General features: G+C 42.7%; 1 protein-coding gene and 1 long non-coding RNA gene across 8 annotated transcripts in view; one reads left to right on the top strand and one right to left on the bottom strand.

Annotated features, from left to right (window-relative positions):
• LOC105498181 (uncharacterized) overlaps positions 1 to 14,454 on the top strand; it is a 145,297-nt gene that overhangs the window by 38,188 nt on the left and 92,655 nt on the right. The window lies entirely within an intron of this gene.
• LOC105498183 (SLAM family member 6) overlaps positions 1,559 to 14,454 on the bottom strand; it is a 53,803-nt gene continuing 40,907 nt past the window's right edge. For 2 of the 6 annotated variants that reach the window (XM_011770091.3, XM_011770093.3), the window contains exons 2-8: positions 12,858 to 13,190; positions 7,596 to 7,859; positions 7,049 to 7,159; positions 6,672 to 6,710; positions 5,566 to 5,645; positions 3,666 to 3,737; positions 1,559 to 3,316 (exon numbers count right to left, since the gene is read on the bottom strand). In XM_011770091.3, the coding sequence (XP_011768393.2) occupies positions 3,269 to 3,316; positions 3,666 to 3,737; positions 5,566 to 5,645; positions 6,672 to 6,710; positions 7,049 to 7,159; positions 7,596 to 7,859; positions 12,858 to 13,190 (947 nt within the window). In that variant the 3' untranslated portion in view covers positions 1,559 to 3,268. Of the gene's footprint in view, positions 3,317 to 3,665; positions 3,738 to 5,328; positions 5,649 to 6,671; positions 6,711 to 7,048; positions 7,160 to 7,595; positions 7,860 to 12,857; positions 13,191 to 13,374; positions 13,944 to 14,454 lie in introns of those variants that run through there. The other 4 variants (XM_011770090.3, XM_011770092.3, XM_011770097.3 and 1 more) reach the window with 3 other exon arrangements.

Genomic DNA, 14,454 nt, shown 5'->3' with positions numbered 1-14,454 from the left:
TACAGGTGTGAGCCACTGCATCTGCCCAAGAGTTTTGATTTTTAAAAAACCTTTGATATATCTACAAGATATGCAAATGGTGATGCCAAGGAGGCATTAATGAGGTAAGCCAGGAGGTCAGGACTTAAGATGTGTTTGGGAACCATTAACTTATAAATTCTATCAAGGCAGTAGGAATGGCTGACATCAGATAAGAAGAGTACATAGATGGAGAAGTGAAAGGGACCCACATGTGAGCCTTAGCTTCAGTCTTTACTCGTCCTGTGGAGGAGGCAGTGGATCTGCAAAGAGCCTGAGAAGCAGCTAGGAAGGAAGGAGTAAAACTGGGGGAACGTAGTGTCACAGAAGCCAAGAGAAGAGAGTGTGGTATTTATGATAAAAAGGGAGAAAGTTGAAGAGATTGAAAGAAATATAGCAATCAGGAAGTCTGTATTTTAGTAACTGGTCTATAATGACATGTGAGCTGAATTTTCTTATGAGTTCTTTTCTTATTCACCTCTTAGATATCCACAGATATGCCCTTAGTTTTTGTTTTGTCTGTGATCCTCCCCAGTGCAGTCCAGACTCAGGGTAGATTCTGGTAGATTTCCTGCTCTAGATGAATTAGTAGTGCCTTCCATGACATATTCCCTAATTTTCTTGCTGATTTTAGGCACCCTAGATGTTGCAAATATTTTTCTACCTGCACTGACTTTACAGATTGTTCCTTTTCCTCCTCTGAAGAAGGTTGGAAGTCTTCAAAGTTTCCACACACACACACACACACACACACACACACACACACACACACACAAAATTACTATTTTTTTGGGGGGGTGGTCTGCTTAAAAGGAAAGCACTCTCTTACCTGCCCAGTGAGATTTCCCCTGAGCTTCAGGTCATCTTGCACGAACATGGCAGTAACCCTCTTTTTTCTCTTTTCTTTGAAGTCTCCATGAACCTATTCCTTGGAAACTCTTCCTTTTTCTTGATTAAACTTCCCTATCTTGTCCTACTCCACTGACTAATGATGTAACTGATGGCTAACATTTGAGATTAATTAACTTTGATGAGCTTTGTTTTTCTTTTCTATTCTTTTCAGCCATTATTTCAGTTCTTCCCCACTCCAACTCCCCAACCCCTTCCCTTTGAATCTTATGGTGTTGAGAGCTGGTCTTTGTCACATGTCTTGTTGTGCTGAAGGTTTGTGAGATGATTCTGTGTAATTCAGTAATAATAATTAATTTGTACTATTATTAATTTGTACTAATTATATCAGTAATGATACCAACAATGCTGACTGCCATTTATTGAACTCCTTTATGTGGCTGAGAGCTATGCTAGGGATTCCAGGTGTATTGTCTTATTTCATTTTCACAAAACCCCATTACATATTCATTTATTTACTAAAAATTTTTTTTGAACACTTGCCATATACTGGATACTGTGTTAGGTGCTAGGGTTACAGTGATAAACAAAACAGTCTCTGTTCCTGAAGAGCTTAGGGTATAGTGGGAGAAATAGATGTTAACAAAATAAAAATAACTGTTTAATGATGCAATAAATGACATAGAAGGTGTAACAGAATAATAAGATCTATCTTATTTTACTTTATTTTGTTTAGTTTTATTTATATGATTTGAGACAGAGTCTCACTCTGTCACCCAGAGTGGAGTACATTGGCACGATTTCGGCTCACTGGAACCTCCATCTCCCGGGTTCAAGTGATTCTCCTGCCTCAGTCTCTCAAGTAGCTGGGATTTTAGGGGTGCACCATCACACCTGGCTAACTTTTTTGTATTTTTTAGTAAAGACAGGGTTTCACCAAGTTGGCCAGGCTGGTCTTGAACTCCTGACCTCAAGTGATCTCCCCACCTTGGCCTCCTAAAGTACTGGGATTACAGGCATGAGCCACCACACCCGGTCTAGAAGATTCATTTTAGGTAGAGTGGTCTGGGAAGGTTTCTCTTAGGAGGTGACATATTTAAATTAAGGCATAAAGAATAGGAGGGCCCCAGCAGGCAGAGGAAAGGCCTGCAGGAATATGTAAATAATTAACATAAAGAACTTTTCCTTTAATAGAGAAACTAAAAGAAGATCAGGGAGGTTACATAGAGAGTGTCAGAAGGGTAAAGCTAGCTGAGGCTGGAGGTGGGTCAGACCATCCGGGGCCATGGAAAATGTATTTCTTTCGAGTGCATTGGGAAGCCTTCAGGGTTTTAAGCAGGCAACTGAAGGATCCAATTTATATTAAAAACATTACTCTGGCAGTCTTGTGGAGAGGGGGTTAGAGAGGGACAAGAACAAAAGTGGGGAGAACTGTTCTGAGGTTAAGGTAGGATTCAGGTTAGAGGTGGTGATGGTGGGATACAGGATGGTGGTCAAGGAGTTGGGGGAGCAGTGGAAGGTCCAAGAAATATTTCTGAGGTAGAGTCCAAAGGGCATGGTGACAAAGACGCTGGAGTCCAGGGATGACTTAGATTCTTGGCTCAGACAATGGAACTGATGTGATACCATCCTCTTCCTTTTTCAGTCTGGGAGACTAAGGCTCCAAGAGGTTAGGCACTATGTCCCAGGAGATGTGTCTAATAAACATTGTACAAGTTGAGCATCCCAAATCCAAAAATCCAATATCCAAAATGCTCCAAAATCTGAGATTTTGAGCCCCGCATTGACATGAATGAAACTCAAGGGAAATACTCATTGGAGCATTTTGAATTTCGGATTTTTGGATCTGGGATACTCAACCAGTAAATATAATGCAAATATTCCAAAATCTGAAAAAAATTTGAAATCTGAAACATTTCTAGTCCCAAGCATTTCAGACAAGGGATGCTCAACTTGTATCAGGATATGAGCAGGGCCCATCCAACTCCAGAGACTACACATGTAACCAACACATTGTATTATTTCTCAACGAGTCAATCCTACTGCTTTCTAAAGGGAGAGAAGTGGTTCTCTTCTGGATTATAAACTCTCTGTCAACCACAATTCCATTTGCTTAGTTATCAAAGAGAGAGTCAATGTGCTGGTGTGTTATCTTTAGCCTGTTTTGGCCTGAAGTGGATTGGAAAATATTATTTGAATCACATGCTGGAAATGATGTTATCCTTAGGTGTTTGACCCAGGTAAGCAGTTTTAAATCTGAAGGACAGGAGGTGATATTTCTATCCTAGATATTCAGATTCCTTTGCCAGGAACAATAGGAACCAAGCTTCCTGCTCTTCGTTCTCTCTCATGGGATCAGAAGATGTGTCATTCCTGAATTCCTTTGAGGCCTTTCAGCAACTTACACGACGTTGTCAAGGGCAGTTGCCCTGGAAAAAGTGGGTTTACTCTGTGGGAAAAAGAAGAAGATGAAGTAGGTTAATTGGAACTGGAACCTCAGCCCACCCCTCATAACTACAGAGGAGAATTGGAGACTACTGACAGGCAGATAGTAGAGATATTGACAGCACAGGGCAGGATTAAATTAAAAAACATGTAATTTGAAAACTCGGTTATGCATGGTGACCCTAACACAAAATAACTTGTTGGATATGTTTTGGTGATGTCCCAAGACTTTCCGTATGCTGCTGGTGTTTGTGCATCTGTAAGATGACCTTTTTATTTTTACTTTATTTGCAAAATCATAGGTCTGTGGAGAGAGGCAAGAATATAAAGACATGGAGCAATCATGGGTTTACCTCTTTGGAATGATTAACTGTGGAGTAAATTGTGACAGTAGCATTTTTTATAGGTGTCGAGATTTCCGTTTCCTGTAAAAAGAATCATACCAGTTTGACTTATACAGAGACAAAGAGATTAATGCATAGATATATTCTTAGGAAGGACTGTGTAACAAAAAAGAGAATATGTCAAAGTTCTTCCAGAGGAAGGCCGGGGAATGTTTAGTGGAAGACCAAGCATCACTAGCTAACAAACCTGTGAGGGTTTGGTGGCATTTCCTGAGCCCCAAACAGAAGAGCAACACGGCAGCAAACCAGTGGGCTCAAGAGCCAGTGAAAGACAGCCTTGCTGTATGAAGGGAAGGAAGTATTCTTGTCCTTTGTCCACCTCTACTTTCCTTCCTCCATTTTTTAAGAAAGAACTTATATACCAGATAGTTATATTATATGTTTTGCCTCAAATTTTTACTAGCTATGACTGAAACTGCCCATTTTGCCTGCTCCATCTTTTGCTATAATTCTAACTGCCTGGTCATCCTGTCATTGGGGTCTCCTCAAGCATGGGGAATGGGTAGAATAGGAACACTTGGCCTTAAGAATGGCTCTGTGTGGAATGCACATTACAGAAATAATAGCAGAAGTCCCTACGCCCCTCAAAGAACCTACTCAAAGATTTTGACACTTTAAATTAAAGAAGTATTTAGAGAATTATCAAGACCTCGACTGGGCACAATGGTTCATGCCTGTAATCCCAACACTTCGGGAGGATGAGGCAGGCAGATTACTTGAGTGCAGAAGTTTGAGACTAGCCTGGGCAACGTGGCGAAACCCCGTCTCTACAAAAAGTAGAAAATTTGTCCTGATGTAATGGTGCGCACCTGTAGTCTCAGCTACTTAGGAGGCCGAGGAAAAAGGATCACCTGAGCCTGAGGAGGTTAAGGATGCAGTGAACTGTGATTGTGCCACTGCACTCTCCAAAGCACATTTTTTTTTTCTTTTTGCTAAACAGAAAGCTAACACATTTGTAGGAAATTAGTGTTTTGATTTGTCAGAGTGTGAGTTAACTTGTCTTCAAGAGGAATTTGCAAAGGCAATAGAAATGCCTGAGCAAGTGAGAGTACCCCTTCTTGCTCCCTGTCATCAAGGAGCATACTTTGCAAATATAGGTGAAGGGAATCCAAGATTTCTAGATAGATCATTGCTTACATCATTTGGAAAATACTAAGCTTTCCTGGCTTATTTTTCAGAAGACATGAAAACTGGCCTCTCAAAATGTATAGTATTATTTAGAGACGTGCCACCTGCAGGTCCTTTATTTAGGGGTGGTGGGGAGCTGCGGATGCATGACAGATGAGTTGCTGATGCTTGACTAAGGCCATCCTGTTATGTTGTAGATGAGAGGGGAGGAGTGAAACATTGCTCATGGTTTAGTGGCCTCTACTGTGCCCCCTTCCCCTCTTGAGAGACTATTTCTGAGCTCCCCTAAGACCCCTACATCCACAGTGAGAAGTCAGTCCCCTGCTATGGAACTATGTCCATAGGAAACTTTCAAACTTAGTGGAACTCTGACCCATTCAGCAAGTATTTACTGATCATTAGGCTAGGATACAGGGCAAGAGAGAGGAAGACATAATTTGTACTTTCAGTCAGCTTGTAATTAAGCTGAAGGGACAAGACTTACTGATGTATCAAGCAGTTGGAGAACGGTGTAAAGCAGGGTGTGAATAAACATGTCCTTAAGGGTGAGAACGGCAGACACCAGAGTGGTCTAGCACATAACTTTGCTGCCCCTGTTGCTGTGGCTGTCTTCTCCTCCCCTCAATGGTCATTTGATCAGTCAGATGGTTATGGTGACAAGTTTGTGAACAATGGCTGTAAAACTGACAACGCAATGGCGTATAAAGCTGAAAGGACTCACCCTGTTTGAATGAGTGACTGAAGCATACACAGTGTTGTTCACTGGAGAGACTGAAACATACTCTATGTTCCCCGCAGGCTCTGCTGTTAACATAGGAAGGCACAGTCAACGGCAGAAGGACTCTGGGACTGCTCTCCCAGGACCTCGCCCTCCCCAGTGCACACTGTGTCCCCGGATAGGCAGGTGTTTGAAGCATCTGCTTTCCTGAGGGATCACTCATTCTTGACAGTCTTTGGAGTTCTGGGTGAACCTTCTCAGTCATGTGGTCTATTTCTGACCACATCTCTTGGGGTAGGAGGTGGTGTTGAGGTCCCCTAAAGCTTCAGAGTCTCCCTCAGGCTTCACATGTGGGTCAGGAAGCTCCTGGGACCAAATAGCACTGCCTATGGAAGGGCTAAAGACACCTTGTTGGCAAACATAAGGAGCCAGTTATTTCACAGACAGGATATTATTAAGCTTTTCAGAGGTCCCTATAGTGGATTTGATTATTTTGGAGATGAGGAACTGGAGACTCAGAAAGCTTAACTGACTTGTGCAAAGCCATACAGGCAGTGATGAAACCGGAACTCAAATTCATGTCTTCCGACTTCAGACCTTATGCCTTTTCCTCTACAAGTGATGTCATGCATCACTCATGCGTGAAACGAGACCCAAAGCCAATCTTGAGTCCAGAGCCTGTGTTTGTGTTTCTATATCATGTTTTCTCTTTCCACTGTGTCTATCCATTGCCAAAACCCTGGCTCAACAGTAATGATGCAGTCAGTTTGGTTTTGTGTCTTGGATACTTTAATCCTGCCTGTGCCCTGGACTTGCTGGGTGACGAGGGATGATCCCTTTCACTGGGACTTAGTGTCTCCATCAGCAGGGTGGTGAATGAACCTGATATCACCAAGAGAAACTGTCTGAGTGACTGGTTCACATGCCTGTGCCTGTGAACCATGTAGGACCCATGATTACAGGTCATCTCCCCTCACACCATGTGGTCTGAGTAATGACATTCTGACTCCTTCCTCTGTCATTATCCAGCCCCCTGCCATCCCCCTTTCTCTTCCATTTGGCTCTTCCCATCTGCTTTATGATGGAGAGTTAAGAGTCTGAATGCTCACCAGGGCCCTGTGTTCGCTGAGTAGACAAAGGTAGAGAATCTGAAAAATAAAACCAGAAAATTGAAATGTGTGACAGCAGTGGGAGAGGCATTTCACCCCCAACCCCATGAGTGTTGGGATGTGGTGGGAGGGGACCCAAAAGGAAGGGCAAGCAGCCCTGAGACAGGGTCCTACTTTTCCCTGTAGGATATTTCTCTGAGGATATTAGCAGGTGCAAGATCACACCCCAGGATCATCTCAGTGGACTAGCTGAGCCGGGGTTTGCAGCCTCCCTCCCTCCTCCTGTCCTCCACAAGAGATCCTTGGGAATCAGAGGCCCCAAACTCTCAATCCCTGGAACCCTGGAGAGGAGACAAGTAGGAAGAAAGGAAACCTGCCTCTTCTTTTCCTCAAAACAAGTAACAGCATTATGATGAAACCGGTGACTATGCATATCCCAAAAACCACAAACAGAATCATTTTGGTATCTGTATATTGAATTTTAACATCTGAAAAGAGAAAAAAGAAATGACATTTGAGACACATCAAGTGAGGCCCACTGTTCTTGGAGCCTTCATGGAGCCTCTTCTAGGCCATATTTGGGGGCTAGGTAGGTTTATTTATACCCAGAGGCTTTGGGGTGAGAGTCCTATGTGGCAGGCAGGGGAGGGTGGGGCCCAGTGGAGTTGTAGGGAGAAAGCAATCGTACCTTCCCAGGCCTTTGCTTTTGGGTTCTGAGTGGGTTGGAGGAGGGGTTGGGGAATGGAGAGGAAGGGAGAGTCCTCTGGGAGTACTGAGAGATGCAGAGCTCCAGAGGGCATCTGTCCCCTCCCAGCAGCATTTTCTGCCTCCCACTGGGCCACAGTTTTGGAAATTATGTAGGATGTGAGGACGCGTTACACCCCACAGCTGCTCAAGGCTCTCAGACCTGAGGCAAGCTGTTACCTCCGCAAAGCTTCTGGGCAGAGACAGAGAAGGATAAATTGCTGACAGCATTCTCTGCTATGCAGGTGTAGTCCTGTTCACCGGAAATCCTGGGGTCCCAGGAGGTAGTGATGTTTGGCTCACTTGAAAGTGTGCTTCCCAAGGCCTCCCATCTGAATGAGACATTGTCATCTGCATCCTCCACAGAGCAGGTCAGATGGATCTCACAGGTCCTATTCTGAAAGAGCTGACTGTAATTGTTAACTTGTATGCTCCTCAGTTGTCCTGTTTGCAGAAAAATAAGATCTAGATTAAGGACAAATGTCTTGGCTCAGCCCCCTGTGAAAAATATCCTTCACCTCAATGTTTTGTATTTCACCTTTGCTGTATATATTATGGTCTGTAGACTCTGTAAAGGACTCTGCTTTTATTGCCCAATTGATGGTAGCAAGGTCTGGGATGACCAAATGATGCAGGACATCAGTATGGGACAGGATAGCCAGCAGAAGAAGTGGGAAGAGAGAGACTGAGGTTTCTATCAACTAGTTGGATAGTTTTGGGGTGGTCATTTTATATTTCTGGGCTCCAGTTTATCCCTGGGGTCCCTTCTAGTACTTGTACTCTGCCCCTGTGTAAAGACAATTTGGAGACCAAGCTGAGAATTCTGACGGCACCTCAGTGAGGTCAGAAGCCAAAAGACCAGGTGCAAGAGTCCTGTTTCCTCTGCTATCAGAATTACCTAACTGGGGTGGAAGATGGAAGCATCACTTCCTTGGGGAATTTGAATCTATGGGGATCCTGGTTCTCACTGTATCTAAAGCTGGCTCCAATAGTGAGAAAGAGACTCAGATGTAGAAGGTCAGCAAGACAGAAAGGAAAATGCTGAGAACCAAAGAACTGGGGAAGGAAGAAGTGAAGAAGCTGAGAAAGCAAGCAGGCAATTCTGGGGAGCAAAGAAGTGCAGCATATCTAGGCATGTGAGATGACATGTGATGCAGATATTTCTGAGAGCAAAGACCGGGAAATACTGCCTAGTAAGATGTAACTGTGAACCAATGGGAACATGGGAGCAAAACAGAAAAGGCTACTAACTTAGCCTTGGCCTGAGGTTTGAAGTAAAGATGACCCAACCAGGAAGAGAATGACTCCAATTCTCTGATTAGAAGAGACCGAGTAGTGCTTTAAGCTTAGTTGAGTAGGGGTTGTGGAGTATCTGTACTGAAATCTTACCAGAACAGAGTTTTCATGTATGGGAAAAGTGTTGGATTTGGAGTCAGGAAGACCTGAATTAAGATCATGGCTTTGTAATTTACTGGCTACATGACCATGGACAAATTACTGCTATATCCAAGCCTCAGTTTCCTTATCTGTAAGACTAGGTAATAATACTCACTTCTCAGGTAATTTTGAGAAATAAATGAGACAGTGCCTGGTATAGGGATAGCAAATATTTGTCATGAAACTCACATCTTCCTCATCCAATGTTGATGGCTGAACTAAAAAAAAAATCCATCTTGCTACCTTTTTCCACTTAATGAATATGTAAGGACATTTCCACATGTATGTAAGTGTGTAAGTATATCTCAAACTTGGTATAGTCTAAAGGACTCCTGTTTTTCTCTCCCAAACCTTCTCAACCTACAGTTTTCCCCACCTGACTTGTTGACAACTGCATCCTTCCTATCACTGAGGCCAAAACCCCTGGAGTTATTGCTGACTCATATCTTCATCTCATACTCCCACATCAGGAAATCCTGGTGGCTTTATCTTCAAAATATGTCCAAAATGCAACCACTACTCACCATCTCCACTGCTACCACCCTGATCCAAGCTAGCATCAACGCTTGTATGGACTATTGCAATGGTCTCCTAATTGGGCCATTAGCTTCTACCCCTCTCCCTTGAACTCTATTCTCAACAGAGCAGCCAAAGAAATCCTTTAGACAAGTAAGTCAAATCATATTACTTGTTTGCAAAACCTTCTGATGGCTCTCAGTGTCACTGAGAGTAGAAGCCAAAGTCTTTGTGATGGCTCTCAGTCCTTATGCGATGTGGCCCCTGTTTCCTTTCTGGCCTCATTTTCTATTACCTACCCCTTAGTCTGCTCCTGGATGTTTGGCCTCCTTGGTGTTTCTTGAGTAGGCTAGGCACAGGGGATCTTGCTATCTATGCCAGATGGCATGGTTTCCGGTTGTCTGCATGGCACACTTCCTCACTTCCAATAGGTCTTGGCTCAAATGTCATCTTTTCAATGAAGCTTGTTCTGATCACTCCTTTTAAAATTGTCCCCTGCTCCCTGGCACTCTTGATGCTTCTTATGCTGTTTTAATCTCTCCTTTGTTCATACCAATCAGGGCTTTCTTACATGCTATATCACTTGTTTATATGTTATGTGAATTGTTTGTTACCTGCCTCTACTTCCCTTCCAGAATGTCAGCTCCATGAGGACAGTGATCTTTGTCTGTTTTGCTCACTGATGTATTCCAGGTGCTACAACAGTGCCTTGGACATTATCCATGTCTAACAAATATTGTTGACTCAATTAATAAACTTATCATGGCTTCAACATTTTCTTAACATTAAACTCTAGGCAGTTGTATTAGTTTGTTTTCACACTATTATAAAGATACTATCTGAGACTGGGTACTTTATAAACAAAAGGGGTTTAATTGACTCACTGTTCTACATGGATAGGGAGACCTCAGCAAAACTTACAATCATGATGGAAGGGCAAGGGGAAGCAAGTCGTGTCTTGCATGGCAGCAGGAGAGAGAGAGAAAGGGCAAGGAAGTGCCACACTTAAAACCATCAGCTTTCATGAGAGCTCACTATCATGAGAACAGCATGGGGGAAACCTCCCACATGATCAAATCAGCAACCATCAGGTCCCTCCCTTGACATGTAGGGTTTACAATTCGAGATGAGATTTCAGTGGGGACACAGAGCCAAACCATGTTAGCAGTCAGTCCTAATTAATTGATATTGGCCCATAAAATCAAATCTTTGCCATTCATATCCTGGCACATATCAAGAGATTGAGCAATGTTAAAAATCAAATCTATATAACTTATACCTTGAAATTCCTGGCAGGGCGCGGTGGCTCAAGCCTGTAATCCTAGCACTTTGGGAGGCCGAGACGGGTGAATCACGAGGTCAGGAGATCGAGACCATCCTGGCTAACATGGTTAAACCCCGTCTCTACTAAAAAAATACAAAAAATTAGCCGGGTGTGGTGGGGGCACCTGTAGTCCCGGCTACTCGGGAGGCTGAGGCAGGAGAATGGCGTAAACCCGGGAGGCGGAGCTTGCAGTGAGCTGAGATCTGGCCACTGCACTCCAGCCTGGGCGACAGAGCGAGACTCCGTCTCAAAAAAAAAACCAAAAAAAACCAAAAAAAGAAATTCCTTTGCACTATCATAAAACTACCTGGTATAGCTCACACAGTTCTTTGTGTATGTGCCTTTGAAGGAGATGGCACTCTAAAAATCCGTGAAAGAGATCAGTATTGAGCCTCAAGAGGGTGGATGTTGCAAGATAAGTCATACTTGGTCTTCTCAACAATGTTAGAGGAACATTATCTCAGCAAACGTGATGAAGCCTGGTACCCATTTCAGGCTTTCCATTGGATGAGTCTCTCTTCTCTCCAGTATCCTACACTGCCTTGATAATTACTGGTCACCCAGGGTGATTCTGCCTGTAGTGGGTTGAATAATGACCTCACAAAAGATCTGTCCGTGTCCTAATTCCCAGAATCTGAATATTACCTTATTGGACAAAAGGGTCTTTGCAGATGGAATTAAGTTATATGAGATTATTCAGTATAATCTGGATAGTGCCCAAACCCAATGACAAGTGTTCTCATAAGAGAAAAGCAAGGGGATGTTTGAGACAGACAGAAGAGAAGGAGGCAACCTGACTATGGAGGTAGAGATTGGTGTGATGCAGCCACAAGCCAAAGAAAACCAAGGAGTGTTGACAGCAACCAGAAGATGGGACAGGCAAAGAGTAGATTGCCCCCTATGGCCTCCAGAGGGAACACAGCCCTGCCCACACTGTGATTTTGGACTTCTGGCCTCCAGAACTGTGAGAGGATATGAATTTGTTCCGCCACCTACTTTATGGTATTTCTATTTCAGCAGCCTCAGGAAAGTAATACATTGCCCCAGGGTGATTTTTCCCTTTTAGTTAGAATCGCTTGTGTAGAAGTTTTCCAGACATCACCTCTTTCCCATTACGTTTACCTGTTTGGTGTTCTATTCTTCAAGGACATGCCTTTGACTAATCTAACATGATAAACCTGCCAAATATTCAGGGGATACTAAAAGTTAACTTGTAATCTGTCTGTGGAGACATTTTAACAGTGCTTTTTTGAGTACCATGTCTTAACCCAAAGAACTCTGAGTGAATTTTAGACACTACAGGCCCTCAAGTGTATAAGAATTATAGAATTTCAGTGGTCTTTCATGTTTTCTGGTCTGATTGCCAATTTAATGCTTGAATCTCCTGCTAAGTCATTATTCTAAAGCCATTAATGGCATCTCTGAATATCACTGGTTGCTAGAGAGGTATTTTTCTGATATTGACTCATAAGCAACCTCATTATAGTTTCCATAATTTTATGTTGATAACGTTTTCATTCTTTTTAATCTTGGGAAGGCAGATTGTTGACTGGTGATTAATATGAGCCATTGGGGGAAAATATTGTTAAAAATTAAATAAACTTGACAGAAAGGATGCTTCTCATTATCAGCCTATCTTTGCAGAGAACTTTCTAGGTAGACCACTATTCTATACACAGATCACTCTACTGGGTCAGACAAGCCTTTGTGAAAAGGGAGGTGTTGTGGCAGGTAGTTATGTGGGAAGTGCTGCCATTACTATCTCTGTGACTTGTACGCAAATCACTGTGACTGAGGCTGTGCCTCAAGGGTATAAGATCTGTACCTACCTCATGGAGGCTTTGTGAGAATTACATGGCAAATACATGTAATGCACAAGGCAACACTATCATAAATATTTGATTTCCATTACTTCTGCTACATTTCCGGTTGAAGAAGACCATTTTACTGGAGTGAAGTAATTCTGAGCTGGGACACAAGACAGGCTCTGTCCTCAGCTCTGTCATTAACTGGCTTTGCAATGTCATTGTGTTGACACTGACTCAATGACTCCAAATGCCATATTCTTTACCACTAGGTGATAGTGCACATTTGAAGTCACATAGGATTGAAATACATGTATATTTTTCAGTCCATATGGAATTAAACCCCATATTTTGACTCACTGAATATCCTCAGAGTGTAACTGGACAGCTTTACAGAGGTCTCTGTGGTTATCTGGGCACTGTAAGAGCCTGTGTCTTCCATCTCCAGGTTGCTGAGTTTCAGGGAGTAGGACTGGGTGAAGTTCAGTCGCTTTCGCTGTTTAGGATGAGTCACGCGGATATTTGGACTTTTGGTTTCAGAAGGTTCTATGAAGGCAAGAGATGTTCCATTGCAAAGCCAAGTGATGGACGCGATCATCTCTCCAGCAGGAAGCTTCAGGGGAAGAATTACCGACTCTCCCAGAACCCCATTCACCATCAGTGGGGTTGAGCTGCTTTGTGAAACTAGATTCCCTGTAAACACAGAAGGAAAAGGTTTTACAAATGTTCCTGACAATCTCCCTGCCAAGTCCTGCACCCTTTCACCTAACTCTGCCAGTCTGTTAGAGCGCTCTGATACCAAAACTCAGAGATATGACAGAGTAAGAAAGCATAAGGAGATGGTTCTAAACGAATAATCACAGTCCCAGAGCTTCACCTCTAGCAAAATGTCAGCCACTCTTGGTTAGTAGGCAGCTAGTCTATATGAAACTGGCTCAGTCCACGCTGGGTTCTACACTGGCTGGTCACTCCTAGGTCATAACTATACTTTGTGACCCCAGCCTCTGAATTCCTCTGACATTAGGTTGAGGGGGACAGGAAACTATAGACTCCAAAAACTGCAAGTCTTTGCTAATAAAGTATAATTAAAGCCTGATATTTACTGATTGCCTACTGTGTGTCCATCTTAGTAGGCTTGTGCAATTTAGAAGGCTGGTAATAGGGACTAATATCAGGGATTTATAGGATAGCCAGTTCTTCTTATACATTATTTCATTGATGCTGACTACAATCTGTGAGGCAGGCAGGATGGATATTATTACTTCCATTTATAGATAAAGGAACTGAGCCACAGAAAGGTTAACTAATTTTCCCAGGGTTGCACAGCTAAAGAATAGCAGAGTCAGGATTCAAACCCAGGTCTTCTGACTCCAGTGACTTTGTATTCTTTTCATTATACCAGAAGATTTTTCTTTATTCTCTCAGAAAGATTAGGAGGAGACAAAATTGATACACATAGAAATAATATATATAATTTCATAGTAACACATGATGGCCACATTCTTGTGAGCTTATTCAGAACTATCAATGTTTAAGCAAAAAAGGTGAAATAGTCACAATGATTCTTAAAGAAGATGCTTCCTTAGCATCCTTTCCCAAATTCTTAGCAATTCTCACACTATTTTGTAATCTTGTTCACCTGTTTGTCTAACTGACCATGCCTTAATCATCCTTGCATGTCAGTACTCAGCACCATGTCTGACACGTAGTAGAGTCTGTGGAAATGTTCTAGAGGGTCAATGAATAAATAACCATAATCATTACCTAACCTTCTCAGGATCTCTTCCTTCTTTTTCTTAAAAATTTCAACTTTTATTTTAGATATGAGGGTACATGTGCAGGTTTGTTACATGGGTATATCGCACCCAGATAGTGGGCATATTAACTAATAGGTAGTTATTCAACCCATACCCATTCCCTTCCTTCCACCTCTAGTAGTCCACAGTGTCTATTAATC

Source organism: Macaca nemestrina, chromosome 1 (genome assembly GCF_043159975.1).
Source record: "Macaca nemestrina isolate mMacNem1 chromosome 1, mMacNem.hap1, whole genome shotgun sequence".
In the NCBI taxonomy this organism is placed as follows: Eukaryota; Metazoa; Chordata; class Mammalia; order Primates; family Cercopithecidae; genus Macaca; species Macaca nemestrina.
Note: the sequence above shows the minus strand (reverse complement) of the source record. Positions and strands in the feature narration are given on the sequence as shown.